At 44.6% G+C, this 26,376-nt stretch overlaps 2 protein-coding genes and 1 pseudogene across 2 annotated transcripts; 2 read left to right on the plus strand and 1 right to left on the minus strand.

Annotated features, from left to right (window-relative positions):
* The first annotated feature begins 357 nt into the window (after window positions 1–357).
* LOC135524809 (ADP-ribosylation factor-binding protein GGA1-like) lies at window positions 358–8,813 on the plus strand. The gene is made up of 17 exons (XM_064952650.1): window positions 358–433; window positions 952–1,036; window positions 1,160–1,235; window positions 1,360–1,458; window positions 1,823–1,946; window positions 2,595–2,692; window positions 2,881–2,961; window positions 4,071–4,208; window positions 4,287–4,368; window positions 4,731–4,841; window positions 5,078–5,218; window positions 5,373–5,437; window positions 5,533–5,726; window positions 5,826–6,049; window positions 6,238–6,407; window positions 6,607–6,717; window positions 6,967–8,813. The coding sequence occupies exons 1-17, from the start codon at window positions 391–393 to the stop codon at window positions 7,075–7,077; spliced, it is 1,953 nt and encodes a 650-aa protein (XP_064808722.1). The 5' UTR covers window positions 358–390; the 3' UTR covers window positions 7,078–8,813.
* Window positions 8,814–9,103: 290 nt separating this feature from the next.
* On the minus strand, window positions 9,104–19,598 carry LOC135520823 (probable ATP-dependent RNA helicase DDX17; annotated as a pseudogene).
* On the plus strand, window positions 19,469–25,616 carry LOC135524813 (protein N-terminal asparagine amidohydrolase-like). The gene is made up of 10 exons (XM_064952664.1): window positions 19,469–19,848; window positions 20,051–20,153; window positions 20,308–20,373; window positions 23,312–23,423; window positions 23,519–23,592; window positions 23,701–23,754; window positions 24,270–24,323; window positions 24,403–24,500; window positions 24,792–24,905; window positions 25,110–25,616. Exons 1-10 carry the CDS (start codon window positions 19,768–19,770, stop codon window positions 25,278–25,280), a joined length of 927 nt encoding a protein of 308 aa, XP_064808736.1. The 5' UTR covers window positions 19,469–19,767; the 3' UTR covers window positions 25,281–25,616.
* The last annotated feature ends 760 nt before the right edge of the window (window positions 25,617–26,376 follow it).

Here is a 26,376-nt window from a genome sequence, read left to right on the forward strand (position 1 = left end):
ACCTTTTCGTGGTATCTGTGTAGAAAAGTGACATCCTGGAATATCAATCATGGAAAATGAGATTATCGTGCATGACATAGAGTTATGGTGTCTGCGTGTTTGGATGAGAGCAGCAGGTCTTGGGCTGACATGTGGAAGTATGACTTGACATTGTTTTATTTTATATTAACAAACATCAACAAACAAAAGAGGAAAGTATGACTTGACATGGAGGCTTTTGGTGCAAGACGATTTCGGTCATAAAATGCATCATCACGCACCTCAGTTTTTATCCTTGACAACCGTGAAGTAGCGGGACTACCAAGAATGGCTTGATATGATGACGCCCACGTCGTTGCATGAGACTGGCAAAGTAACGCGATAGCTGCCAGTTAATCGGAATCCCCGAAAATGGCGGCGCCGCCAGAGGAGGAGAGCTTGGAGTCTCGCGTCAGTGAGTCATACGATGTTTTTACTGCTATAACGACTCAATACGTGACCAATTTACTTTCAGAAAACTGAGGTAGAGAATGCCCTGTAGTTGTAGTGTTATGAGTATAATTGTTGTATGTGCAGTGGACGAACATCCCAGTGATGATGATGCTTTATCCAAAGTGTTAGCTAGCGTGCTAAGGTCGGAACAAAAACAGACCTCACCCCTGTATTGTTTACGCAGAATAATGCCTTGATAAGCACGAATATCGTTTATTTTAGATGTTCTTAATACGCAATTTGTTACAAATACAACAAAGTCCGACTTTGAAACTGGTGAATCAGACTGGCTAAGCGAAATAGCCACAGTATCCAGTGGTTAAGTGTCAATGGGCAAATAAATTGGGGAGGAGTCATTCTGCTAACATTTGCAGCAAGTAAACACGAAAGCTTTTTTGTGCATTTGGTTCTAGGGTAGCGAGAAACCCTTGAAAATGTTGATAAGCCCCAGGTTCTGGAATTTGCTTTTATTCTCCCCAGACAAAGCCACCAACCCTCTGAACAAGGAGGCGGACTGGGACAGTATCCAGGGCTTCTGTGAACAGCTCAACAATGAGCCTGAAGGGTAAGAAGGACCAACATGTGGAGAGCTGGTCGTAGGCTTGCTTTGTCAGTTAGTACTTCAACATGTTAAACAATGGCAAACCATACAGGTACTCTTATTTGATGTCCCCTCCCTCCCCCCTAGTCCTCAACTGGCTACCAGACTTTTGGCCCATAAGATCCAGTCACCCCAAGAATGGGAGGCCATGCAAGCACTAATGGTGAGTATACCGTTATCAGGGTAATGTATTGGTTGACATGCTCACTGACATCTCCATTAGCCAGAATATGCTAATTGTAAGTGATCCCACCACCAGCAGTATCATAACATATATGTGTCCCTAGGTTCTAGAGATGTGCATGAAGAACTGTGGGAAGAGGTTCCACAATGAAGTGGGCAAATTCCGCTTCCTCAATGAGCTCATCAAGGTGGTCTCACCCAAGGTACTGTCTGGAGGGCTATTTCTTTAGTGTTCCATTTGAATTCAATCACTTTGACTGCACCTGTTTTGATCTGAATGAAACATTCCATACATATTTTCCAATGGGAGAAGTGGGGTATGCAAAATGGGTCAATTTTGAGCACCTGAATGTTTTGTCATTTCAGTCCAATAAGTCACCTTCTGACCACTTCTACCACAGGAAAATATGTATGGAAAGTTTTGGTCAAATCTAAAAGGGTGCGGACAACAATTGATTGAAATCAAATGGAACAACCCTTTATGTAACTCAAACCCCTTTAAAAAAAAAACAACACATTATTCCATTCTGTCTGTTTTGATTTTCCTAAATCTCATCTCCTGTGCAGTACCTGGGTACTCGGGCCCCAGAGCCAGTGAAGAAGAAGGTTCTGGAGGTGATGTTCAGTTGGACGGTGGGTCTGCCTGACGAGCCCAAGATAGCAGACGCCTACCAGATGCTGAAGAAACAAGGTGAGCTTTAATAGTGATGACACACCTAGAAAGAATAGGAGTGAAATAAAACGTTCTCTCTGTGATGATCAACTCTCATTGTTTTCACTATGATGGAACTTCAGGGTGAGGAATATGGCTAAATCATATCATTATTACAGTACTGTAACTATGATCATTTCAGGAGTTAACAAAAAAATAAAATGAGTGATCTGTATGTTCCCCTAACGTGTGCTCCTGATATAAATAGTATTTTGTCCATGTCAATCTCACTTCTTCTTTTTATAGTTTATGCACCAACATGAGACAAAATCATATTGAAACTCCTGAGTCTGCATCCAGCATGATATTTTTTTCACTTAGTCAGTCTAAGTGAGCGAGAAACTGTTTGTTTAGTGTGACTGCTTGTTTAGTATGATGGAAGATAATTACATAGTGCCCAAGTTAAGTGTTTTGCTTCAGGGAGTGACCGCCAACAATATTTCTTAGCCTGGCCCGAAATCCATTGGTTGCGCTGCTTGTGTTTACAATAACTTCACGGGGAAAACAATGTTATTACCAACGTGCCGGAAACCTACGGTATATACATGATGTACTATACACTGTAGGGAGTGCCGGTGACAGGCTGTTTATTGTGTGACATGGATGGGGTTCCCTGCTCTCTTCCAGGCATTGTGAAGCAGGACCCGGTACTTCCTGATGAGCCCCTCCCACCCCCACCGCCCAGAACGAAGAGCGTCATCTTTGAGGATGAGGAGAAGTCCAAGGTAAAGATGACAATGAAGCAGCCCCTTGAGTTTTGTCAATAGAGATGACATTAGCGGACATATTGAATTGATGTCTTTCCATTCTTCCACTGTAATTTTCATGTATTCCCTAACGGCCTGCTCTCCCTCTTTTACCTCTCCTCCTGTTTTCCCCTGTTTTCCTTCCTCTTCCCTTCCTTCCTTTGTAGATGCTGTCTCGGCTTTTGAATAGCACTCACCCTGAAGATCTAAGAGCAGCAAACAAACTCATTAAGGAAATGGTGCAGGAGGTGTGTCCTACTCTTTTTACTCCTGTCTGCGTGATTGTGTGTTTGTTTGGGTGGGTGGTGTTGTGATAATTTCCTTTATTACTAAATATTGATAGAGCAAACCACACACAAGTCAGAGTTATATTATAAAGTCCATCTTTAATTATATATGAGCTTCACCATAGCCCTGTGACTCTCAGATCAATTCAGTGTCTATAAAGGAATTCTCTGAGAGTGCTTACAAAACAATTCTTAGTCTCATTTATAGCCAAGACACACCTCTCTCAACTCGCATGACAAATAACAGATCTTAGGAGCATTACACAAAGGACCTTTTACTTGAAAGAGGAGTATCCCATAGCTAGATAGCATTAGCTATAAATTATTGTTTGGTTTGATTCTAATCCTGTTCTTGGTACCACTTAGGACCAAAACAATTCTAGATACTCCCATCTCAAATACAACCCCTCCTGGACAAGATCAGAAAAGACAGTGAGCCTCTTAGGTCATATGCTAAATCAAGATAAGGGCAACCTCAGGGGGGAAAAAAATTGTTAGACACATTCCCAATAGAAGACAAGCCTCCATTCTGTCCTCCTCCCCTTCTGATATTCTTCATAGCATCACATGGTTTAACAGATACATTGACATATGAAGACAAGCCAGACCTCTCCCCTCTCTGGGCCCAAAGTGACTAAGCTCTGGAGAAGAGGGAGGAAAATGCAACTGCCAACAGTATTATCCAAAAGAAAACATCCTAATGAAAAATCTTTCACATAAGCATTATTATGTAAATAAAACATCTTATTTATCAATGTTACCTAACTTATTCTGATTCAGCCACAAGTGTCAATCAATGCATTCACAGCGCAGTCAATTTATTACTCGTACGCTAAGTAAACCGAGCACTTTATATCATCAAAGCACTTCTAATGATTTTTATGGATTGAATTCTGAACTCCCTCACGATTGTGATCTACTATCCCTACAACTGCTCTCATAATTGTACTGTATATGCCTGCAATAAAACAACCTTTGCAGACTTCAGAGCGCTCCAGATTTTATTTTATGGGATAATGTTTTAATTTTATTGCAGTGTTCTGAGTGTGTGTTCTGTTACGGTCCTCCAGGACCAGAAGCGAATGGAGAAGGTGTCTAAGCGTGTGAATGCCATCCAGGAAGTGAAGGAGAGTGTGGGCTTGCTGACCCAGCTACTGGGAGACTATAGCAAGGAGAGCAGCTCCCAGAGCAATCAGGAACTCATCAAGGTTAGCACAGAGCAACACCACTAGGGGTGTGTTTGTGTGTGTGCAATGGGCTATTTCGAAATGTGTTTGTGTTTGCAGGACCTATACCAGAGCTGTGAAAAGATGAGGCCTACTTTGTTCCGATTGGCTAGCGACACAGAGGACAACGATGAGGCCTTGGGTGAGAATCTTATGTTTCCATATAGTGTGATAGAAAAGTGGTCATACGCACATTCTTAAAAACAGGTGCTGGGCTAATTAACAATACTGGTATAGAACAAGAATGCCCACACACTGTCAGGACCTGACGAAGATCCATTTCGGATCGAAACGTTGTCAATAAAGCAGTGAATTGGGAGCCTTAACAGTGTGCGGGCCTTCTTGTTCTATACATATAGTGTGATCAATACAAGAGGTATGATTCAAAATGGCTGAAGAGTGATGCATCCTCTGTACGGTTGTTAGACAGTACTATATGGTTATGTAGTGTTCTGTATCGACGCATTGCATAGCTCACCTCTGTGTACGTCTCTGTTACGCCAGCTGACATCCTGCAGGCCAACGACAGCCTGACTCAGGTCATCAACCTGTACAGACAGCTGGTCAAGGGAGAAGAGGTGAACGGAGACAGCACAGCCATGCCCATACTACCAGGTGAGCGAGAGGGGCACCAGGTGAGAGAGAGGGTCACGACCTGAACCTGCTGGTGTCTCAGGGGGGCAGACACTCTGTTCTACACACTCCCATCATGTTCACACATGCACAGACTGAACCTCAGGACATCAGCATAATCAACCAGGTTGTTTCCCTGTTCATTTTCACAGATGTGTTTCGTTCAGTAGTTTCAAAACATTTGATCACAAAGACTGACATGTTTGATCTCTCCACAGGAAGTAGCACAGCCCTCCTAGACCTGACAGGGTTAGACACATCGCCCACTGGACTTCCCTCCTACCCAGACACCCCCTCACTACAGACCCCGTCACAAGAACTGGGTATCAGCCTGCTAGATGATGAGCTCATGTCACTAGGTAAGCAGCAGTTCTGAATGTTGTTTCGCTTGTTTACTCTTATTAAATTGGCCAATTATTTTCCAACTTGCCATGACTCGTCCAACTGTGGTTATGCATCGTGTTCTCTCTCGGTTCATTTCGACAGCCTCTTTCTATTGTTGTTTTCACTCAGGGCTCAATGACGTAACGCCCAGCTCTACCCACACTCCTCAGTCGGGAGACTGGAACTCCTTTCAGGTGAGAGAGAGTTGTCAGCATATGACGCATGCGCGCGCACACACACACACACACACACACACAAAATGTCCCTAACACAGTGTTTTTCTGCGCAGTGTTCTGACAGTGTAGAGCCAGTCGTCCCAGCGGTGCCTACTGCAACAGTGTTGCTACCGGCCGTGACCCCTATCCCCCAGGCTCCATCAGGGGCCCCCCCCGCTGCTTCCCCTAAAGCCCTGGATGAGTTAGACCTGCTGGGCAAGACCCTGCTGCATCAGTCCCTACCCCCGGGGACGCAGCACGTCAATTGGTAAACACTGCAAGCCAGAGGGGCAGCTGCTAATCTGTAACGTAAACACTCTGTTTTCTCTTAAAAAAGCTGACCCCTTGCTCTCTCTCCCTCTCACAGGGATAAGCTGCAGCCCCAGTCCAGACCCACCCTGCGAGACCTCCAGACCAAGTCCAGTACCAACACTACTAGCACCTCCACCCCCAGCCCTGTCCTGGCCTTCACCTCGGAGCAGCCTGGGTCTCTCCTAGACTCCCTGCCCAGCCTCGGGCCTCCTACCCCAGCCCCCCAGAACGACATCTCCTTAGCTAACGTGACTGTGCCCCTGGAATCAATCAAGCCCAGTAAGCCAATTGTCTGATCAATCTGTATTACTGTATGGTTGTTTTGAACATTAGCAAGAAAAATACCAAACCAGACTCCAAATAATAACTATAACATACCCACCCAGCCATTACCTGTGTTGCAACATGTCTCCAGACATGGTGATGGCTGGGCATGAACTAACCCTAAGCCTCTGTCTGTCCTCTAGGCAGCTTGTTACCAGTGACTGTATTTGACAAGCACAGTTTGCGGGTGCTGTTCCACTTTGCCCGTGACTCTCCTCCCTCTCGGCCTGACGTTCTGGTAGTGATCATCTCCATGTTGTCCTCCGCCCCCATACCAGTCACCAACATCCGTTTCCTGTCTGCAGTACCCAAGGTTGGTCCTGTCTCTTCTCTCTCACTAAATCCCCCCCCACTCTCTCTCTCGTCTTGGTGATCCATCTTCTACCTCTATCATTTGTTTGTCCCTCATTTCCACTCTGTCTGATTTAGATGGTTGTGTTCTGCGGTAACCTATGTGCGCTGAGTTGTGACTGTAGTTTGAGTGTAATGTGTTTCCTCCTGTCTGTTTCTAGGTGATGAAGGTGAAGCTACAGCCTCCTTCAGGAACTGAGCTTCCAGCCTTCAACCCCATCTTACCCCCAGCCGCCATCACACAGGTCCTACTGCTGGCCAATCCTCACAAGGTACTACCCACAAACACACACACAAACACACACACACAGACTCCTCCTGCCTTCTTTCCAAGGTGTTTAACCTATGCTCATTAAAAAAAAAACGGCCCAGTCAGCATCTCATTTGTAGCTGTGAAAAGCCCTGAGGTGACAAACTGTCACCGTGGCAACAAAACAGAACTTAAACATGTGCAAGCAGAAAGCATGTTGATTTGTCCCCTTTCCTGTTGTAGCCTAACATGGTTCTGTTCTTTCTTTCAGGAGATGGTCCGGTTGCGATACAAGCTCACATTTGACCTGGGAGAAGAATCACATGACGAATCCGGCGATGTAGAACAGTTTCCCCCTCCAGATACCTGGGGGAACCTTTAGTGGGACTGATCAACTTCCTGTCACCTGATCCGCTGCTTACCTTAGGTGTAGGTCGAACGTCCCCCCCCAAGCACTAGTCCAGGGAAAGATGGCGTTTTACATTGTGATGGTTATGGGAAATCTGGTCTTAGACTTGTTATTTGGGATCGGTTTCTCCCTTAAGGGTCACACCAAATGTGTGCTGTTGACTACTGACGTTTTCGCGTAATTCTACATGTAAAATCGGTTTGCACTCAGTTTTCAAATTACGTCCGGTACTCTGTTCAGAGGTGCTAAGTACACTCGGCAGGCAAACGCTATTGGTGTGTCCGAGCCCTTATGTCTTCCCATTTGTTATGGATTGAATATCGGCAGGGAAAGTGGATCCTAGATAAGTTATTTGTGGGCAGTTTCTCCCTTAAGCCTTCCCATGTGTCCCATCCATGATCCACCACCACATGTCCCTATGTTGTCATCTTTCATACTCCATTTTGTGTTTTTCTTGACTGTACTACAATCAGCCCTTAGTCTCCAATGCATTACTGTATAATAACCACCTCACATGATCTGTCCAAAACAAATCATTGCTGTGAGTTCTGAGAGAAGTCGAAGCCTTTTAAACTGAATGTGTGTGGGACTGTTTCTCTCAGGCTATGCCTGATAGCATTATTCTGCACAAAATATGACACTCGTAGTGTAGTCCCAAAGTATTGTATTATTTGTACGGTGTGAGACCAGTTGGGTCTGTGACTGTTACATGATAAGTTGGGCAGTAGGTGTCAAACTGTAATAAATGTATATCCTGTCCAATCTTCTGTGAAGGAATATCCAATCTATGACGCTATTATTCATTCTATTGAAATCACATGATCATATTGTTTTGATTTTTTTGGGGCTCTAAACAGCAGTTTGTTGCTTTTCTTTCCACTACACGGTGCATGCACTTCTTGTTAGTTTGGTTTTGTACATGAATATGATTCCCTCATTTGCTGTCCTGTTCCACCTTCAGCTGTTGACGTTGACCCAAAGGGAGAGGCGTTAGTTCAGTACTGAGTTGTCAATGCTGACACCGTTTAAATCTGCCGTATGTGCCTAAAGCTGAGAGTTTGTTCTTTATGTATCTTGGTATTTAATTTTGTTTACCTTCCATGTACATACGTTTTGTCAATTTGTTTTCCCGTTTTGGAGTCGGACTAATGATTTTCTTATGAAATTTGGTTATGCTTCCTTTGGTGGGATACGGTCATTGATGCGTCCGTTCAATCATATCCGCACGGGAGAGTGGAGGCGGAAGCTTTTGCTCCAGTCAAGTAGTACCACACCCGATTCAACCAATAAAATGATTTATAGAAGTCTAAGATTAGTTGATCAGGTACCATGTTAGTGCTTGGCTAGAAGTAAAGCCAGCAGCCCCACCTGTCTATTGCAGATACAGTGGCCCAACCATGCAGCAGCTGCATCTCTCACGTCATTCTGCAGCTCCCCTCCACATTCCACCTCCCTGCCTTTATTCCCTAGCCTGCGTCCCAGATCTGTTTGTGCTGTCTTGACTGTAGGAGCTGGTAAAACAGATCGGACTCAGGCTACCTATTCCCTGCTCTGACTTTGTAAATAAGAATGGTTCTGCAATTATGTACATTTGCCAAAAAAAATATAATTAAAGAGAGCAAATAAATATTGACGGGGGAAATGGTGAGAATGTAGTGCAAATATGTATTTAAGGGAAATAAAGTTATTCTTTTTCTTGGGGGTTTAAACTGTCTTGGTGGTTGTCAATGAATGTTCACTCATGCTTACCTATCCTGTACTCAGTACAACAATTACAAGGATTTTGGTTTCAGAAACTTTATTGAAAGCCTGTGAAATAAAGCAATGTAGAAAAAGAACATCAGTATGAATTACCTCTCCAATAAATGTTGATTAAACATTCACAAAGCAACACTCAATGTGCTGACTGATGGGATTATGACACTTGTCTGATTATCATTCCCAAATGTCCTGATATAGTTTTAATCTGAATCTGAAGAAAATTGTATAGCAATACAGCTTATGTAGTTTATAAACAGTTTATAGAAGAAGTTATAGGATAATAGAGAACAATATAATGCAACATTCACTTCCCCAAAAGAGAAGTAGAAAGCATAGCTGACTGACAAAATCACTGGAGTTCTACATGGCAACAAAAGGATATCACATTTTAGCATTTGTTACTCACTAAAGGACTAGAACCTCGCCATTTAGAGTAAATCGCAAATGGAAATATCAACTCCTGTCGTGCCAATTAATACCAAAGAGTCACAGCTTCAGATTCACAGAAAATCATATTCTGGCCACGCACGGACTACTCTTGAACACATGAAAAGCGAGAAGTGTATCATGCATGAGTACTATATATTTTCAGATGTAGTTAAAATCATCGCAAAACAAACAAGTACAAAAATATGTAGCTATATGTTAGCCCTTACCTCCTCAAATCTCTTGATTTATGCCTTCTTACCATGATAGGTCAGGGCAGGACGGGTACCCTAAACACCCTTTCAGAGGAGTAACGTTGCAGTTACACACTGATAAACTCTAAGGTTTGAAGAACATGGTTCGGATTTCAAGCACCATGACTGTATAGTAATTCTACTTCCTGGGTGGGGGTGTAGGAGGCGGCGGCGGGTGAGGAGAAAAGGGGTACGGAGGCTGCCCTATGAAGCTCATGACAGGTGGCTGTTGCGGGCCCATTAGCTGGGCCATGAGGGGCTTGGGCCCTGCTGCAGGTGGAGGAGCTGGACCGAACACACCCTGGGGCTGACTGGACTGATTCTGGCCCCTACCACTACTACCCCTAGGGGCCCCATTAGCAGCCCTGGAGCTGTACTGGGTACCACCACCATAGCTCTGGTATTGGTCGCCCCTCCCGGAGCCGTAACTCCCCCGGCTGACCCTGCTTCCGTCCCTGTAGGAGGACCTGGTGTCTCCGTCCCGACCCCCGCCACTGCGCCCGTCCCGGCTAAAGCTGCTGCCGCGGCTGTCTGGCTTGTTGCCCCCGCTGACGGAACGCATGCGACGCTCACACACGTCCTGGAACATCATGTTGGGGTTGTTAGCGCTGGAACCGCCGCCACGGTAACGCATCCTGCCACCTGGAGAAGAACATTCACATAGGAGGATTAGAATGTCATAATATAAGATGAAATATTTTAGTTAAAGAATGTCAAACATCACTGGTTACACAGAATGTGTAGTTTATGTTTGGATGTGAGATGGTAAAGGTGATAGAATAGAATTAAAAACTGGGGTCTAGAAATAACACCCAATCCTCAATTGAGCCAGCATAGTATGGTTCGGGATGACCCTATAGTGTGAATCAAGCCAGTCTCACCACCTCCTCCCCCATGTCCAGAGTTAACCAGCTGCAGCAGTTTGGGATTGATGGCCTGCCGGGCCTCCTCCAGGACTCGGACCAGGTCCCTGGCCTGGCGCAGGTTACCCGGGGTGAAGAAGGTGTAGGCCGTGCCCTTGTTGGTGCTGCGGGCCGTACGGCCGATCCTGTGCACGTAGTCCTCAGACGAGTTGGGGTAGTCATAGTTGATGACAAACTTGATATCCTCCACGTCTTTTTGGGAAAGTGGTTTTGAGAGGTGGGAGAGGAAGGTGATGGGTGAGGAGGGAGAAATGAGAGAGGAGGGAGAGATGAGAGAGGAGGGTGAGATGAGAGAGGAGGGTGAGATGAGAGTGAGATGAGAGAGGAGGGTGAGATGAGAGAGGAGGGTGAGATGAGAGAGGAGGGAGAGATGAGAGAGGAGGGAGAGATGAGAGAGGAGGGAGAGATGAGAGAGGAGGGTGAGATGAGAGAGGAGGGAGAGATGAGAGAGGAGGGAGAGATGAGAGAGGAGGGTGAGATGAGAGAGGAGGGTGAGATGAGAGTGGAGGGTTAGGAGGGTGAGATGAGAGAGATGAGAGAGGAGGGTGAGATGAGAGAGGAGGGTGAGATGAGAGAGATGAGAGAGGAGGGTGAGATGAGAGAGGAGGGTGAGATGAGAGGAGGGTTCGGAGGGTGAGATGAGAGGAGGGTTTGGAGGGTGAGATGAGAGGAGGGTTTGGAGGGTGAGATGAGAGGAGGGTTTGGAGGGTGAGATGAGAGGAGGGTTTGGAGGGTGAGATGAGAGGAGGGTTTGGAGGGTGAGATGAGAGGAGGGTTTGGAGGGTGAGATGAGAGGAGGGTTTGGAGGGTGAGATGAGGAGGGAGAGGATGGTTTGGAGGGAGAGGAGGGTGAGATGAGGAGGGAGAGGACGGTTTGGAGGGAGAGGAGGGTTTGGAGGGTGAGATGAGGAGGGAGAGGACGGTTTGGAGGGAGAGGAGGGTTTGGAGGGTGAGATGAGGAGGGAGAGGACGGTTTGGAGGGAGAGGAGGGTTTGAGAGATTTTTGTACAGTGAGAAAGAAGACAGATGGTATTCAAACAATGCCAAAGCTATGAGAGAAAAGTGGATGATTATTTAGAAATTCATTTCAAATTAATATTGTATACATATTGATTACCACTTACCTGTCCAATAATAACAGAAGAATAAATATACATTTATCCAAATCAAATTGAAGTAGAATAAAAGTGTTAATTCCTGAAGTAAAACCTTTGAAAGTCAGTTTCGGGTCAAAATATCTTGACTGGAGGCCGAGAGGTTTAGTGGTAAACCCCATCAGAATGTGACAAGAGAGAACCACTCAGCATTAGGAAGGCTTCAGTAGAGATGATGATGTGACATTCTGTCTGGACCTTCACCAATGCAGTTAACGCAATCTTACATAATAGTATAACCATTCAGAACATTTAGTTCTACCATTGTAACATGTTTTCTGCTGAGAAATGGTATGAGAAGAATATGGGGAAATGAGTGACAGTACACTGTCAACACGAGCAGACCAGAAGAGTAAAAAGTGTTTCCAATGTTTCTTTTAAATTCGGATGTTGAAATGACAGTAGAAGGACAAAAAAAGTCTGTTTCTCATCACAGAAGCTCTGACAACACTGCTGGGTTGGTCCGAAAACAAAACATCTCCTTGGACCTTTTCCCTCTGTTTTCCATGGTAACAGAGGAAAGACCATTTTACCACTCACAGAACCTCCCAAACCTTAATGTTTCCATCAAGAGAAAATGTTGGAGGATAAAGTTCAACACAATTCCTTCAACAAATACCTTTCTGTGACTGACTTCAATATGGATCGATGGAACTACCTGAATGAGTTGATGCGACTGAGGAGGTCGTGGAAGGTGTAGTAGGTAAGGGGGTGTTGAGGTACTTACCCCTTTAGAGTTGTTTTACAAGGGTAGTCAGTCACCCCCTGTCCTGTCCTGATCAGCCCTGGTTCGCTTGGAGGCGCTGGGGGGGAGGGAGAGAGGAGGGGGCCCAAACTAGCCCCCCGTTTCCCCCTCACACTTCGCATACACCAGCAACATCGAACAGGAGCAGAACCGCTAACCCCACCCCTCCCCCCAACGGCCGGTTCTGTTGCTCTCTCGCCGAGTTGCAGGACCTCCGCAAATCGATCAGGACTCGATCCAGCCGAGCTCCTAACTCTCAGGTTGATCCCAAGGAGAGCTCGCTGGAATCACATACCCTCAGTCTATGATGGGGGTCTATGGGAGTGTTTAGGAACCAGATATTCATATACCCTCAGTTTATTGTGGGGGTCTATTTGGGGTGTTTAGAAACCAGAGAAGGTGGAGAATGGGGGGGATGAATCCTTCTGATAAATAGACAAGCCCCTGGCTAGCTGCTAACGTGACTGAGGGCAGCCTCAGTACTGTCTGACACCAGCATGTGCTGGAGCTGCCTTGTGCTGCACAACCCTGAGGGGGAGAGAAAAAGAACAAAGACACAGTCATAGGTAGCTTGGCAAAACCAACATGTCTACTTCCCCTTCTCAGGTTCCAGCTTTAACCTATTTAGTTAGGGAGGTGGAATAGGGCACTTCTGTACAAGTTTCAGGGTGGACATGGGGAGAACTGACTGTCAATTTCACTTATAGATAACCCTAAAACACACACTATCTAGAAAATACCCGTAGAAAAAAAATACAGTATAACTACAGTACTATGAATAATGTAAACATATCGAGGAATAATCAAACATATAATACTGAATATTTGGGATGTTTTCCTTCATGTTTTGGGTTACATCATATAGGAGACATGAGATTGGGGCAAGCATGGGGACATCTGCCCCACCATCACACCCCCATTTAGGCAGCGTGCTAGAGTGCCCACATTTTGGACTGAAGTAACAAGAAACAGACTGTAAAACATTGTGGAGTTGAAGGCCTGGGGGATTGTCAGGTGCTTCTAGTTCCCTTCAGAAAGTCATTGACAGAGGTCATGCTGTAGAAAGAGTGCTGACCGATTTTTCGTTGTTGTTCACAGGTTCAATAACACCGCTATTACATGTTTGCAGACAAATGTATGATTTTGCCGTTGTAAATCTTAAACCTGGAAAACGGGATGGGAAATTAGGCAACAACAAAAATCACATTTATTAATTGTGTGTGTTTTACTCTGAAAATGTTTTTGTTTGTGTGTGTTGGAGAGTGTATATGTTTTGAATCTGTATGTTGTGCTCTGTAGGAGTTCAAGTGTGAACACGCGAGTGTGTGTATTCCATGTTGAGAATACATACCCAGACCGCGAGACGCCACATCAGTGGCGATGAGGATAGGGGCTTTGCTGCTACGGAATTCTGAAAGTTCAGACAAAATCAAAGACATTAGGTAGAAGACTGACAAAGGAAACAACAAAAAAACAGAAGAAAACCCCATACTGAAACACATTTCATCAAAGCCAGACTAAAGCATAGAAAACACACCACAACAATGTTGCCATGGGACAGAGCGCTGACACAGCAGAACAGGACGTGATAAGGCAGCCAGTTGTAAGAACAGTTAGACAATTTCTCTACACTCTTATCTGACTAAGAAGCCCAACACACACTCCATATGAAACCACAACTGGCTCTTGTTTTGCATAGTCAGTATCGTGGCTTTGAAAGAGGACTTAAAACCCATTTCTGCAAGTCTGTGCTTTCCCTCAGTCTCTCTCCGTCTCACCCATCTCTTCTCATCCTGCGGGTGAGCTCGTCACAGCGCTTCTTGGTCTCCACAAAGATGATGGTCTTGTTCTCCTTCTCAGCCATGATCTCTTCCATCAGCTGGAGCAGCCTGACATCAACAAAAAGACAGAGGAAAGATATTAGGGAAACATCCCTCAATCACTACAATCCCAAGACTAATATTCTCTCACCGTTACAAAAAGATAGCATCCGGCACTCTGTTCCTGTCCTTCATAACCAAGAATACTGAATACTTTTAACTACATTGGTTTCATCCCTTCCAGATCAGCGATGATTAAGGAAAGGAGACATGAACAGAATGCAAAACTAGAGATGGATCTTGTCCATTGACGGATGGCCTCACTAACTTGTTGTCCTTCTCGTTCTCCATGCAAACGTCCACTATCTGCAGGATGTTGTGGTTGGCGCTGAGCTCCAGAGCTCCTACGTTGATCTGGACATAATCCCGCAGGAAGTCCTCTGCCAGCTGACGCACGTCCTTGGGCCAGGTGGCACTCCACATCAGAGTCTGGCGGTCCGGCTGGGGCACAGAGAGAGAACGGTAATGGGGATATTCCTCCTCAGAGGACACTACACTATTACTCTATTCTATAACATGAGTATTTAGTTATTTGCGATGGATTGATATTATATCAACTGTGACTAAGATAGATAGGACAGACAGAGATGATCTACCACCCTCTGCAGTATCCATCGACCTACCCAACAATCCATGAATGGCTATGTATTACACAGTCATAATAATTGCCTAATTCCAGGAGATGTGTGTGCGGTTTGCTAAGTATAGCATGTGCCTGGCTTACCCGGATCTGGTCCACGATCTTGCGTATTTGTGGTTCGAAGCCCATGTCCAGCATGCGGTCAGCCTCGTCCAGCACCAGGTAGGTGCAGCGCCGCAGGTTGGTCTTCCCTGCCTCCAGGAAGTCTATGAGACGCCCCGGGGTGGCGATGCAGATCTCTGTACCTATATGGACACAGGATGCAAAGTGTCACAGTTTCAAAAGAGACGCAAATGCATCAGAAGACACCAATTGCGAGATTACTTCCAATACTTGTAGCTTTTTCAATCGTAATACTAGTAACTGAAGGGGAAGTGCAGAAAATTAAGCTAAGCTGGGGCCAGGGAGCCAATCAGGTTTTAGATCATCAGAAGTGGAGAGGTCTTGTCTGTAGTCAGGAACAAACAATATAAGTAAGTAACTTGTAACAGCATTTAATTCAACCTGTAGCTCCTCACCTCTCTCCAGGTCACGTATCTGCGGCCCCTTGGGTGCTCCTCCATAGACACAGGTACTCTTGATGCGGGAGGTCTTTCCATAATCATGAGCCACCTGCTGCACCTGCTGGGCCAACTCTCTGGTCGGGGCCAGGACCAGGCACTGAGGAGAGAGATATCAATACATTCACTACCGTGTAAAAGTTTGGCGTCACTGAGAAATGTCACTGTTTTCTAAAGAAAACCATTAAAATAACATCAAATTGATCACAAATGCAGCGTAGACATTGTTAATGTTGTAAATGACTATCGTAGCTGGAAACAACAGATTTTTTATGGAATATCTACATAGGAGTACAGAGATCCATTATCAGCAACCATCACTCCTGTGTTCCAATGGCATGTTGTGTTAGATAATCCAAGTTGATCATTTTAAAAGGCTAATTGATCATTAGAAATCCTTTTTGCAATTATATTAGCACATCTGAAAACTGTTGTTCTGGTTAAAGAAGCAATAAAACTGGCCTTCTTTAGACTAGTTGAGTATCTGGAGCATCCGCATTTGTGGGTTTGATTACAGCCTCAAAATGGCCAGAAACAAAGACATTTCTTCTGAAACTTGTCAGTCTATTCATGTTCGGAGAAAAGAAAGGCTATTGCATGCGAGAAATTGCCAAGAAACTGAAGATCTCGTTCAACGCTGTGTACTACTCCGTTCACAGAACAGCGCAGATTGTCTCTAAACAGAATAGAAAGAGGAGTGGGAGGCCCCGGTGTACAACTGAGCAAGAGTACAAGTACATGTCAGAAGGTGAATTCACCAATTTGTAAGTCGCTCTGGATAAGAGCGTCTGCTAAATGACTTAAATGTAAATGTACATTAGTGTCTAGTTTGAGAAACAGACGCCTCACAAGTCATCAACTGTGTGCAGTTTCCACATGTGTACTCACAATAGGTCCGTCTCCCCTCTCTAGATAGGGCTGATGGTTGATGTGCACAATGGCAGGAAGCAGATACTGCAAGAAAAGGCGCCAAATAGTACAATGAGGTCATGAGGTCATGAGGTATATGTCCCAATCTGACAGTCCAGGGACGTTGGTCCTCATGTGTCAAAATGTCTTTGTGTGTTGCAGCTGTCAAATGTTCCTCTGGGAGTTTTTGTTTTTATACTGCAGCTGTTGGTGTGTGTGTGTGTGTGAGTGACAGAAAGAAACACAGAGATGTTGCAGCTGTCGGTACTGTGCGTGTTGTTGGATTATCATGGCGCCCTTACTGTCAGGGTCTTGCCGGAGCCAGTCTGAGCGATGCCAACCATGTCCCTGCCACTCAGGGCCAGAGGGAAGCCCTGTGACTGGATGGATGTGGGCTCCTTGAAGTCCTGACTCAGTAGCACATACATTACATACTCTGTCAGCAAAGATAAACAATTAAAGGAATAGTTAGCTATAGCCAGGGGTGAGCAAACCTTTTGGCTTTTGAAATTCAACTGAGGGCCACACAGATTCATTTTTGACCGATTTGTCAAACATACTATATATTAGAGGTCGACCGATTATGATTTTTCAACGCCGATACCGATTATTGGAGGACCAAAAACGCCGATACCGATTATTGGAGGACTAAAAACACTGATACTGATTAATTGGCTGATTTTTATTTATTTATTTGTAATAATGACAATTACAACAATACTGAATGAACACTTATTTCAACTTAATATAATACATCAATAAAATCACCTTAGCCTCAAGTAAATAATGAAACATGTTCAATTTGGTTTAAATAATGCAAAAACAAAGTGTTGGAGAAGAAAGCAAAAGTGCAATATGTGCCATGTAAGAAAGCTAACGTTTCAGTTCCTTGCTCAGAACATGAGAACATATGAAAGCTGGTGGTTCCTTTTAACATGAGTCTTCAATATTCCCAGGTAAGAAGTTTTAGGTTGTAGTTATTATAGGAATATTTCCCTCTATACCATTTGTATTTCATTAACCTTTGAGTATTGGATGTTCTTATAGGCACTTTAGTATTGCCAGTGTAACAGTATAGCTTCCGTCCCTCTCCTCGCTCCTCCCTGGGCTCGAACCAGGAACACAACAACAACAGCCACCCTCGAAGCAGCGTTACCCATGCAGAGCAAGGGAAACAACCACTACAAGGCTCAGAGCGAGTGACGTTTGAAACGCTATTAGGGCGCGCTAACTAGCTAGCCATTTCACTTCAGTTACACCAGCCTCATCTCGGGAGTTGATAGGCTTGAAGTCATAAACAGCGCAATGCTTGACGCACAACAAAGAGCTGCTGGCAAAATGCACGAAAGTGCTGTTTGAATTAATGTTTACGCGCTTGCTTCTGCCTACCACCGCTCAGTCAGATACTTAGATACTTGTATGCACAGTCAGATTATATGCAACGCAGGACACGCTAGATAATATCTAGTAATTTCATCAACCACGTGTAGTTAACTAGTGATTATGATTGATTGTTTTTTTATAAGATAAGTTTAATGCTACCTAGCAACTTACCTTGGCTTACTGCATTCGCGTAACAGGCAGTCTCCTTGTGGAGTGCAACGAGAGAGAGGCAGGTTGTTATTGCTTTGGACTAGTTAACTAAGGTTGCAAGATTGGATCCCCCGAGCTGACGAGGTGAAAATCTGTCTTTCTGCCCCTGAACGAGGCAGTTAACCCACTGTTCCTAGGCCGTCATTGAAAATAAGAACGTGTTCTTAACTGACTTGCCTAGTTAAATAAAGGTATAAAAATATATATATATCGGTTGACCTCTACTATGTATTTAGTTTGACGTTCAAGAGTGGCCTGGAGTGTTTTAAAAAACAAAAACAATAATGTGACCCATGAGCCCCCCTTCCCAATAGCCTATGGGGCTAGTGTTTCGTAAGCTTTGGCTGTGTTCCAAGAACTCTTAAAAAATGGGTTCAACTTCCTATTCTCATCTCTTTACCGTCATGACTGCTGAAAAGGTGAAGGGACAGGCTATAATATGGGTTCAACAAGTGTCAACTGGTATCTACTGTCGTCTTCTTACGGGGAAACTGTGCTTGGTGGAAGCCGGTCATGGCCCTGGGGCAGCCAGTACCGCTGACTGTGATCTTCTTCCTCCTGCGGAACTCATCTATGTCATACTGCAGACACAGACAACAGAGAATCAACAGGCTCAATAGACACACTATGGATAGCATCCTTCTAAGAGCATGTGTATATATTGTGTTTGTGTGTGTGTGTACCTGAGTCATGAGCTGGAGCTCTGGGTGCTCGTTGTAGAAGTTCTTCTCAAACTTGGGCAGCTTGTCCAGATCCCACTTCTTCTTACGAAGGCGTTCTCCAGTTCTTCATAGGGGGAGGGCCACCCCAGCTACTGGACCCAAACCGAGACCTATAGAACATGCAGCGAGAGGAGTGATGAAAAAAAGAGATGAACGATCCATGATTAGTAACACTGCAACAGACACTAAATAGGTCCCTGGCCATTTTAATCTATTTGCCGTTTGTGTACACTTTTCCCTGGGTGGGGCACCGCCTATAACTCTGCTGCAAGCAAGTAGTTATTTGTCATACACGAACACGGCGCGTGCAACATGTCTGAGACACGCCCGTGCACGTAGACATTCAGCAAGATACTTCAGCATTCCAAGATATCCCCGTATCATATAAAAAGCACACTTTTGACAGATATTCCTACGTGGCTATAACTATATTTCACATGCTGCAGAAAATATCTGCTTACCCTCTGTCTCGTCCACGGTCTCTATCTCGGTCTCCATACGACGAACTCGAACCTCATGTTTTCAATAAATGATTGCTTGTAGAAATATTTAAAAGTTGCACGGTGTTGTGTGCAGTCTAAATCCTACAATTCCGTTAAGGTAGCTTATGTTATAAGGAAAGTGCAATAAAGTTAAACACTTACTTACAAACACAACTTAAAAGGTAAGACGAGCCCTGAAGTTATTGAACAAGCCAAAACAGAATTTTGTTTTGCAGCTACTACTGCTGCTTCACGTCACGTCAACTCCCCCAGTCACTCCCTCCCTGTGGACGTAAGGTTTTGTTTCGTAACCCGACATAAACAACATGCACGTTTCGTGTCAAAGGAGCGTCGGGCAAATGGAGAATTCAGCGTAGCCTACATTTACATTTTATAGCGTTCATGCCCTAATAATACTTGTGTACAGTTGGTGGCAGTAATACATCTTGTGACAGTGAGTGACGTTCTTGAGGAGAAAGCCTACCAAAGAAGAAGAAAATGGATCCAGGAAGTGCAAGCTAGCTAACCATCTGTCTTGTGTAATAGGTTTAGTTTTCATGTTTCATTAAGATAAATATGACATTATATTAGGTAGATTTATACTGTAGAAAGAAATGCCTTTGCTAATACAAAATAGAAGAATCGAACGACCAGGTTCGACAGTCGATTTGTTCGCCAGATATCCGCATTTGCAGGTGAGTTGAATGGAGTAGCCAAGCAAACTATTTGTATTCATTTTGTTTTATTTAACCTTTATTTACCGGTGAGTTGACTATTTAGCCAATAAAACTAGCAGCTGTCATGTCGTAAGCAAGTTGTCCTTGTTGGAATGAATCACCATTAAGTAACATATCACTTGCTCTTCATGCTATATTGACATTGTATTTTATACCATAGGAAAACGCCCGAGTATTTCGGTCCACGCCGGTTGTAGATGTCGACCCGAAGTGCCTCCTATACATACAGCAACGAGAGTTTGCAGCCACAACACCAGCGGACAGTGAGTTTAACCTATAGTTAAATCAATAGGTTCGCCTAGCTTAACATAGTATATTGTTGCATCCAACGGCTACCTCTACACTGATAAATTGTAGCTAAAAATCCGCTGCACAGTTTCCACGAACATCACGAAATGTGTCCCTCTGTTTCCCCAGACTCTGTCGCTGTCCTTGGTTCTGATGATGCAACCACCTGCCACCTCGTTCTGGTGCGACACACGGGTACTGCAGTTCTTTATGTAATGTGTGTTTGTAGATACTATGATAGCATCAAGATATGAGCTTCTACTTCTAAAAATTCACCTTTCCAGAAACAAGTCTCTCCCTGTTGCCGCTTGCTATAGACCTCCCTCTGCCCCCAGCTGTGCCCTCGATACCATATGTGAATTGATTGCCCCCCATCTATCTCCTGAGCTTGTGCTACTAGGTGACCTAAACTGGGACATGCTTAACACCCCGGCCATCCTACAAACTAAGCTTGATGCCCTCAATCTTACACAAATTATAAATGAACCTACCAGGTTCAACCCCAAATCAGTAAACACGGGCACCCTCATAGATATCATCCTAACTAACTCGCCCTCCAAATACACCTCTGCTGTTTTCAATCAAGATCTCAGCGATCACTGCCTCATTGCCTGCATCCGTAATGGGTCTGCAACCAAACAACCACCCCTCATCACTGTCAAAAGCTCCCTGAAACATTTCTGCGAGCAGGCCTTTCTAATCGACCTGGCCGGGGTATCCTGGAATGACATTGACCTCATCCCGTCAGTAGATGATGCCTGGCTATTCTTTAAAAGTGCCTTCCTCACCATCTTAAATAAGCATGCCTCTCTCAAAAAATGTAGAACTAGGAATAGATATAGTCCTTGGTTCACTCCAGACCTGTCTGCCCTTGACCAGCACAAAAACATCCTGTGGCGTTCTGCGTTAGCATCGAATAGCCCCCGTGATGTGCAACTTTTCAGGGAAGTTGGGAACAAATATACACAGGCAGTTAGAAAAGCTAAGGCTAGCTTTTTCAAACAAATTTGCATCCTGTAGTACCAACTCAAAAAAGTTATGGGACACTGTAAAGTCCATGGAGAATAAGAGCACCTCATCCCAGCTGCCCACTGCTCTGAGGCTAGGAAACACTGTCACCACCGATAAATCCACTATAATTGAGAATTTCAATAAGCATTTCTCTACGGCTGGCCATGCTTTCCACTTGGCTACCCTTACCCCGGTCAACTGCCCGGCACCCTCCACAGCAACCCGCCAAAGCCCCCACCATTTCTCCTTTACCCAAATCCAGATAGCTGATGTTCTGAAAGAGCTGCAAAATCTGGACCTCTACAAATCAGCCAGGCTAGACAATCTGGACCCTCTCTTTCTAAAAATATCTGCCGAAATTGTTGCAACCCCTATTACTAGTCTGTTCAACCTCTCTCCCAACGATTGGAAAGCTGCCGCGGTCATCCCCCTCTTCAAATGGGGTGACACTCTAGACCCATACTGCTACAGACCTATATCTATCCTACCCTGTCTTTCTAAGGTCTTCGAAAGCCAAGTTAACAAAAAGATTACTGACCCTTTCGAATCCCACCATACCTTCTCCGCTATGCAATCTGGTTTCAGAGCTGGTCATGGGTGCACCTCAGCCACGCTCAAGGTTCTAAACAATATCATAACCGCCATCGATAAGAGACATTACTGTGCAGCCGTATTCATTGACCTGGCCAAGGCTTTCGACTCTATCAATCACAACATTCTTATTGGCAGACTCGACAGCCTTGTTTCTCAAATGATTGCCTCTCCTGGTTTACCAACTACTTCTCTGATAGAGTTCAGTGTGTCAAATCGGAGGGACTGTTGTCCGGTCCTCTGACAGTCTTTATGGGTGTGCCACAGGGTTCAAATCTCTATGGCCGACTCTCTTTTCTGTATACATCAGTGATGTTGCTCTTGCTGCTGGTGATTCTCTGATCCACCTCTACGCAGACGACACCATTCTGTATACTTCTTGCCCCTCCTTGGACACTGTGTTAACTAACCCCCAGACGAGCTTCAATGCCATACAACTCTCCTTCCGTGGCCTCCAACTGCTCTTAAACGCAAATAAAACTAAATGCATTCTATGCAATCGATCACTGCCCGCCCGTCCGTCCAGCATCACTACTCTGGACGGCTCTGACTTAGAATACGTGGACAACTACAAATACCTGGGTGTCTGGTTAGACTGTAAACTCTCCTTCCAGACTCACATTAAGCATCTCCAATCCAAAATTAAATCTAGAATCGGCTTCCTATATCGCAACAAAGCATCCTTCACTCATGCTGCCAAACATACCCTTGTAAAACTGACCATCCTACCGATCCTCGACTTCGGTGATGTCATCTATAAAATTGCCTCCAACACTCTACTCAACAAACTGGATGCAGTCTATCACAATGCCATCCGTTTAGTCACCAAAGCCCCATACACTACCCACCATTGCGACCTGTACGCTCTCGTTGGTTTGCCCTCGCTTCATACTCGTCGCCAAATCCACTGGCTACAGGTTATCTACAAGTCTCTGCTAGGTAAAGCTCCGCCTTATCTCAGCTCACTCAGCTCACTCGTAGCACGCACTCCAGTAGATATATCTCACTGGTCACCCCCAAAGCCAAAATCTCTGAAGCTGGAGACTCACATATCCCTCACTAGCTTTAAGCACCAGCTGTCAGAGCAGCTTACAGATCACTGCACCTGTACATAGCCCATCTGTAAACAGCCCATCTATCTACCTACCTCATCCCCATACTGGTATTTATTTATTTATTTTGCTCCTTTGCACACCAGAATCTCTACCTGCACATTCATCTTCTGCCAACCTACCATTCCAGTGTTTAATTGCTATATTGTAATTACTTCGCCTCCATGGCCTATTTATTTCCTTAACTTACCTCATTTGCACTCACTGTATATACACTTTTTGGTTTCTTTTGTTCTACTGTATTATTGACTGTATGTTTTGTTTATTCCATGTGTAACTCTTTGTTGTTGTATGTGTCGAATTGCTATGCTTTATCTTGGCCAGGTCGCAGTTGCAAATGAGAACTTGTTCTCAACTAGCCTACCTGGTTAAATAAAGGTGAAATAAAATAAAATGTCTGCATTTGTACCATCTTGTAGGAAGTGGAGCTGCTTGCCTTGCTCACTGTGATGGCTCCAGCACGTGGAGTGAGGTTCCCCTCATCGTCAAAGCTGTCACATCTCTGAGCAAGGACCCTGCCAAGGAGGGCAGGTAAGAGATAACCCACCCCCCACACACCCACACACCCCCCACACACCCACCCACCCCCCACACACGTAATTGTCCCCTTGCTTCTTTTCCTTCAGGCTGGAGCTCCACCTCGTTGGAGGTTTTGATGATGAGTCAAAGACGTCCCACAAACTCAGCCTTAACCTATTGTGTGCGTAAATCTTCTTATCTTCCCTCCTGTTTGAATGCAACTGCCACAGTAGCAACACCATTATCAGGCTGCATAGAGAAACTACAACCCTTCTATTGTGTTTTGCAGTGGCCTTCCAGAGACAGAAAGAGGATATTCACCTAGAGACCTGCTGCATCACTGGTACATGTTTCTCTCTCAGCCTGTTTTTCTTTATACAACCCAGAGCTATATATGTAGAGAGTTTGGCTGCCAAGTTAGCACAGGGGCCATGTGAGCACAGGGGCCATGATCGAACGGCTGCCATGTTAGTGCCTTTATTGTTGAAGTTTTGGTGATGTAACAATACGAGAGCACCTCCCACAATTTCCTATGAAATGACCTCCTGTAAACAAGCAAAGCAGGAGATTTTATTTAATGTTTTTATTGATTCGCATTCGGGGTGTATCCAAATCGGTACTGTGTTGTGGTGTCAACAAATTGCATATCTTCTTTCAGTGGACATCTTCATAGGTTTTGAAAACTATCTGAAATAAACAGCACAAGGCGGAAGTGTCAATTATCACTTAGCAACAGCTATGAAGGAGGAAGTGGCGCTCTCGGAACGTTCAGACAGAAACCCTCATTGGCCCAACTCTCTGTATATCTGACTCTGCCCCTACCTATCTCGAGGCTCTTTCTCTTTTTTCCACTTGCAGAGATGAATGACGTCTTAGTGGACGGAGCGCACAGACCGGGTGTGCATGGCATAGGTACTGTATCTACACTGCAAATCAATTCACCTTTGTGTAGCAGACAGTTTATAGTATGGCATTAACTGTTTGTCTGCAGGTATAAATATTAAAACAGGGGAGGTGTTCCCCGCCTCGTTCCCTCACAAAGGACCCGCGGAGGAGCTGCGATCAGCACGGACATTCACTGGGGGCCAGGTAGAGACTTGCGCATAGATATAGAACCTTAAATAGGCTGATGTCATGGAGCCACTATGCATCAGATTGGCAAATTTGTCAAGTACGTCAAGTAGAACTAGAATTCCTGTCTACTGATATATTGTCTATACTCTTGCACTTCATCTCTGACACTACGTGAAGGATTGATATAAAGAAAGATCAAAGATGACACATTGAATGGCTTGTGGAGTGTCTGGATAGAACCCATGTGCGAGTTGCTAACTACACTTCATCAGACAGTCGTGTAACATTGTAATTATATCTCCACAGATGGCTGATATATATGACTCGAACAAAGGAGTTGTGAAGATAGGCCCATGTAAGTGGTCCCCGAATCTGGATATTTCCTTCTGGCTGTCGCAAGACGATGACACCATCTTAAAGGTAAGGTGTAAGAAAATAGTACATTACTAATGTATATCCCACAATCACTAGAACTTTAGTTGTATGTCCCTTTAAAAGCTTATTGACAACCTCTAATGTATTATAGTCCCTGTTTCTGTCAACACTGATACAATGAATGTTGCATAGTATGTTATTAATATACACACTGATATGTTACTCCTCCTGTTTTTCCCCCCTGACCAGTACCTATCCACGTCCCCTACGGCTGAGCCACCACACTTTGTCCAGCACATCAAGTCCACCATCCAGTTCCTCCTGGAGCACCCCAGTTCAGACAGCGTCTTCCCTGGAGGACAGCCCCAGCACTACCGCAGAACAGAGCAGGGGGACTGGGAGAATGTTAACCAGACATAAAGGGCTTGAGGCTCTTCTCTAACCCCCTATTACTTTGACTGGAATCTGTCTGGAAATGGAATCACTCCTTAACTTCTGGAAGACAAGATACTGTGACCCTCCTCTTTACGCCATTGTGGGCGTCACATGTTATTGTTTTTTTTGACTTGGTACCAGTACTCCCTGTATATAGCCTCTTTATTTTAATTTTATTGTTGCTCTTTTATTTTTTACTTTCGTTTATTTAGTAAATATTTTTCTTAACTGCATTGTTGGTTAAGGGCTTGTAAGTAAGCATTTTACAGTAAGGTAAAATTGTATTTGGCGCATGTGACAAATAAAATTTGATTTGATTTATCCGTGGTAGCTCTGTACTGTACATAGCTATCTGGATTGAACCCCAGTGCTGTGTCTATGGACTGTCTGTCTCATAGTTTACCAGACTTTTTTTGTATCTGTCTTATTTTAAATCAACAATACAGACAATACAAATGTCCGCTCCCACAGAGAGTGCTCTGGTCAGAGGGTGCTCTGGTCAGAGGGTGAGCTCACCCCCAGCCGCCCCGAGGGGCTAACAAGGCAAGGCCCCGGCCCAAAGAGATTTTCCAAAGGCTGGAAAAACCTAGCCTGACTCGCGGGTGGGCATGAAAGAAAGTGCAACCATAAATACCAGGACCAGCACACACACCGCTCACAACATGACACCAAACCACAAAACATAAATAACGAAAAGCAAAACATAGAAAAATCGCATCCCACCCTCACCCCTGATTGGAGGACCTCAAACATTTACCCTGTACATTTCTGTATATACTTCAACACTCATAAATTCCGCCCTTCCGACAGCCACAGATCAACTTATCTTTCTCAATAAATCATCATTCTACCATGGTGTCTCACTAGGGACTTGAACCTCCCCAACTGCAACATTTCTGCTGAAATTGCCTTAAAAATAAACATTTATTTAGTTTACTTGACTGGCTGGCCGCAGTGAAGACAGGACAGGCGGAGCTATATGTATTTGTCCTAAATAGCAACCTTTTCCCTATTTAGTGCAGTCATAGGGCTCTGGTCAAAAGTAGTGCACTATGTAGAGAATGGGGTACAATTTGGGACA

The sequence above is a fragment of the Oncorhynchus masou genome, chromosome 4, assembly GCF_036934945.1.
Source record: "Oncorhynchus masou masou isolate Uvic2021 chromosome 4, UVic_Omas_1.1, whole genome shotgun sequence".
Lineage (NCBI taxonomy): Eukaryota > Metazoa > Chordata > Actinopteri > Salmoniformes > Salmonidae > Oncorhynchus > Oncorhynchus masou.

Excerpts from the sequence above, each read along its gene's own strand:
- LOC135524809 (XM_064952650.1), top strand. The coding sequence starts at position 391 with ATGGCGGCGCCGCCAGAGGAGGAGAGCTTGGAGTCTCGCGTCA. Across the intron at positions 434-951 it reads GAGCTTGGAGTCTCGCGTCA|ACAAAGCCACCAACCCTCTG; the intron begins GTGAGTCATACG and ends TATTCTCCCCAG. Across the intron at positions 6,050-6,237 it reads CCTGGAATCAATCAAGCCCA|GCAGCTTGTTACCAGTGACT; the intron begins GTAAGCCAATTG and ends TCTGTCCTCTAG.
- LOC135524813 (XM_064952664.1), top strand. The coding sequence starts at position 19,768 with ATGCCTTTGCTAATACAAAATAGAAGAATCGAACGACCAGGTTCGACA. Across the intron at positions 24,324-24,402 it reads ACCGGGTGTGCATGGCATAG|GTATAAATATTAAAACAGGG; the intron begins GTACTGTATCTA and ends GTTTGTCTGCAG. Across the intron at positions 24,906-25,109 it reads ACGATGACACCATCTTAAAG|TACCTATCCACGTCCCCTAC; the intron begins GTAAGGTGTAAG and ends CCCCCTGACCAG.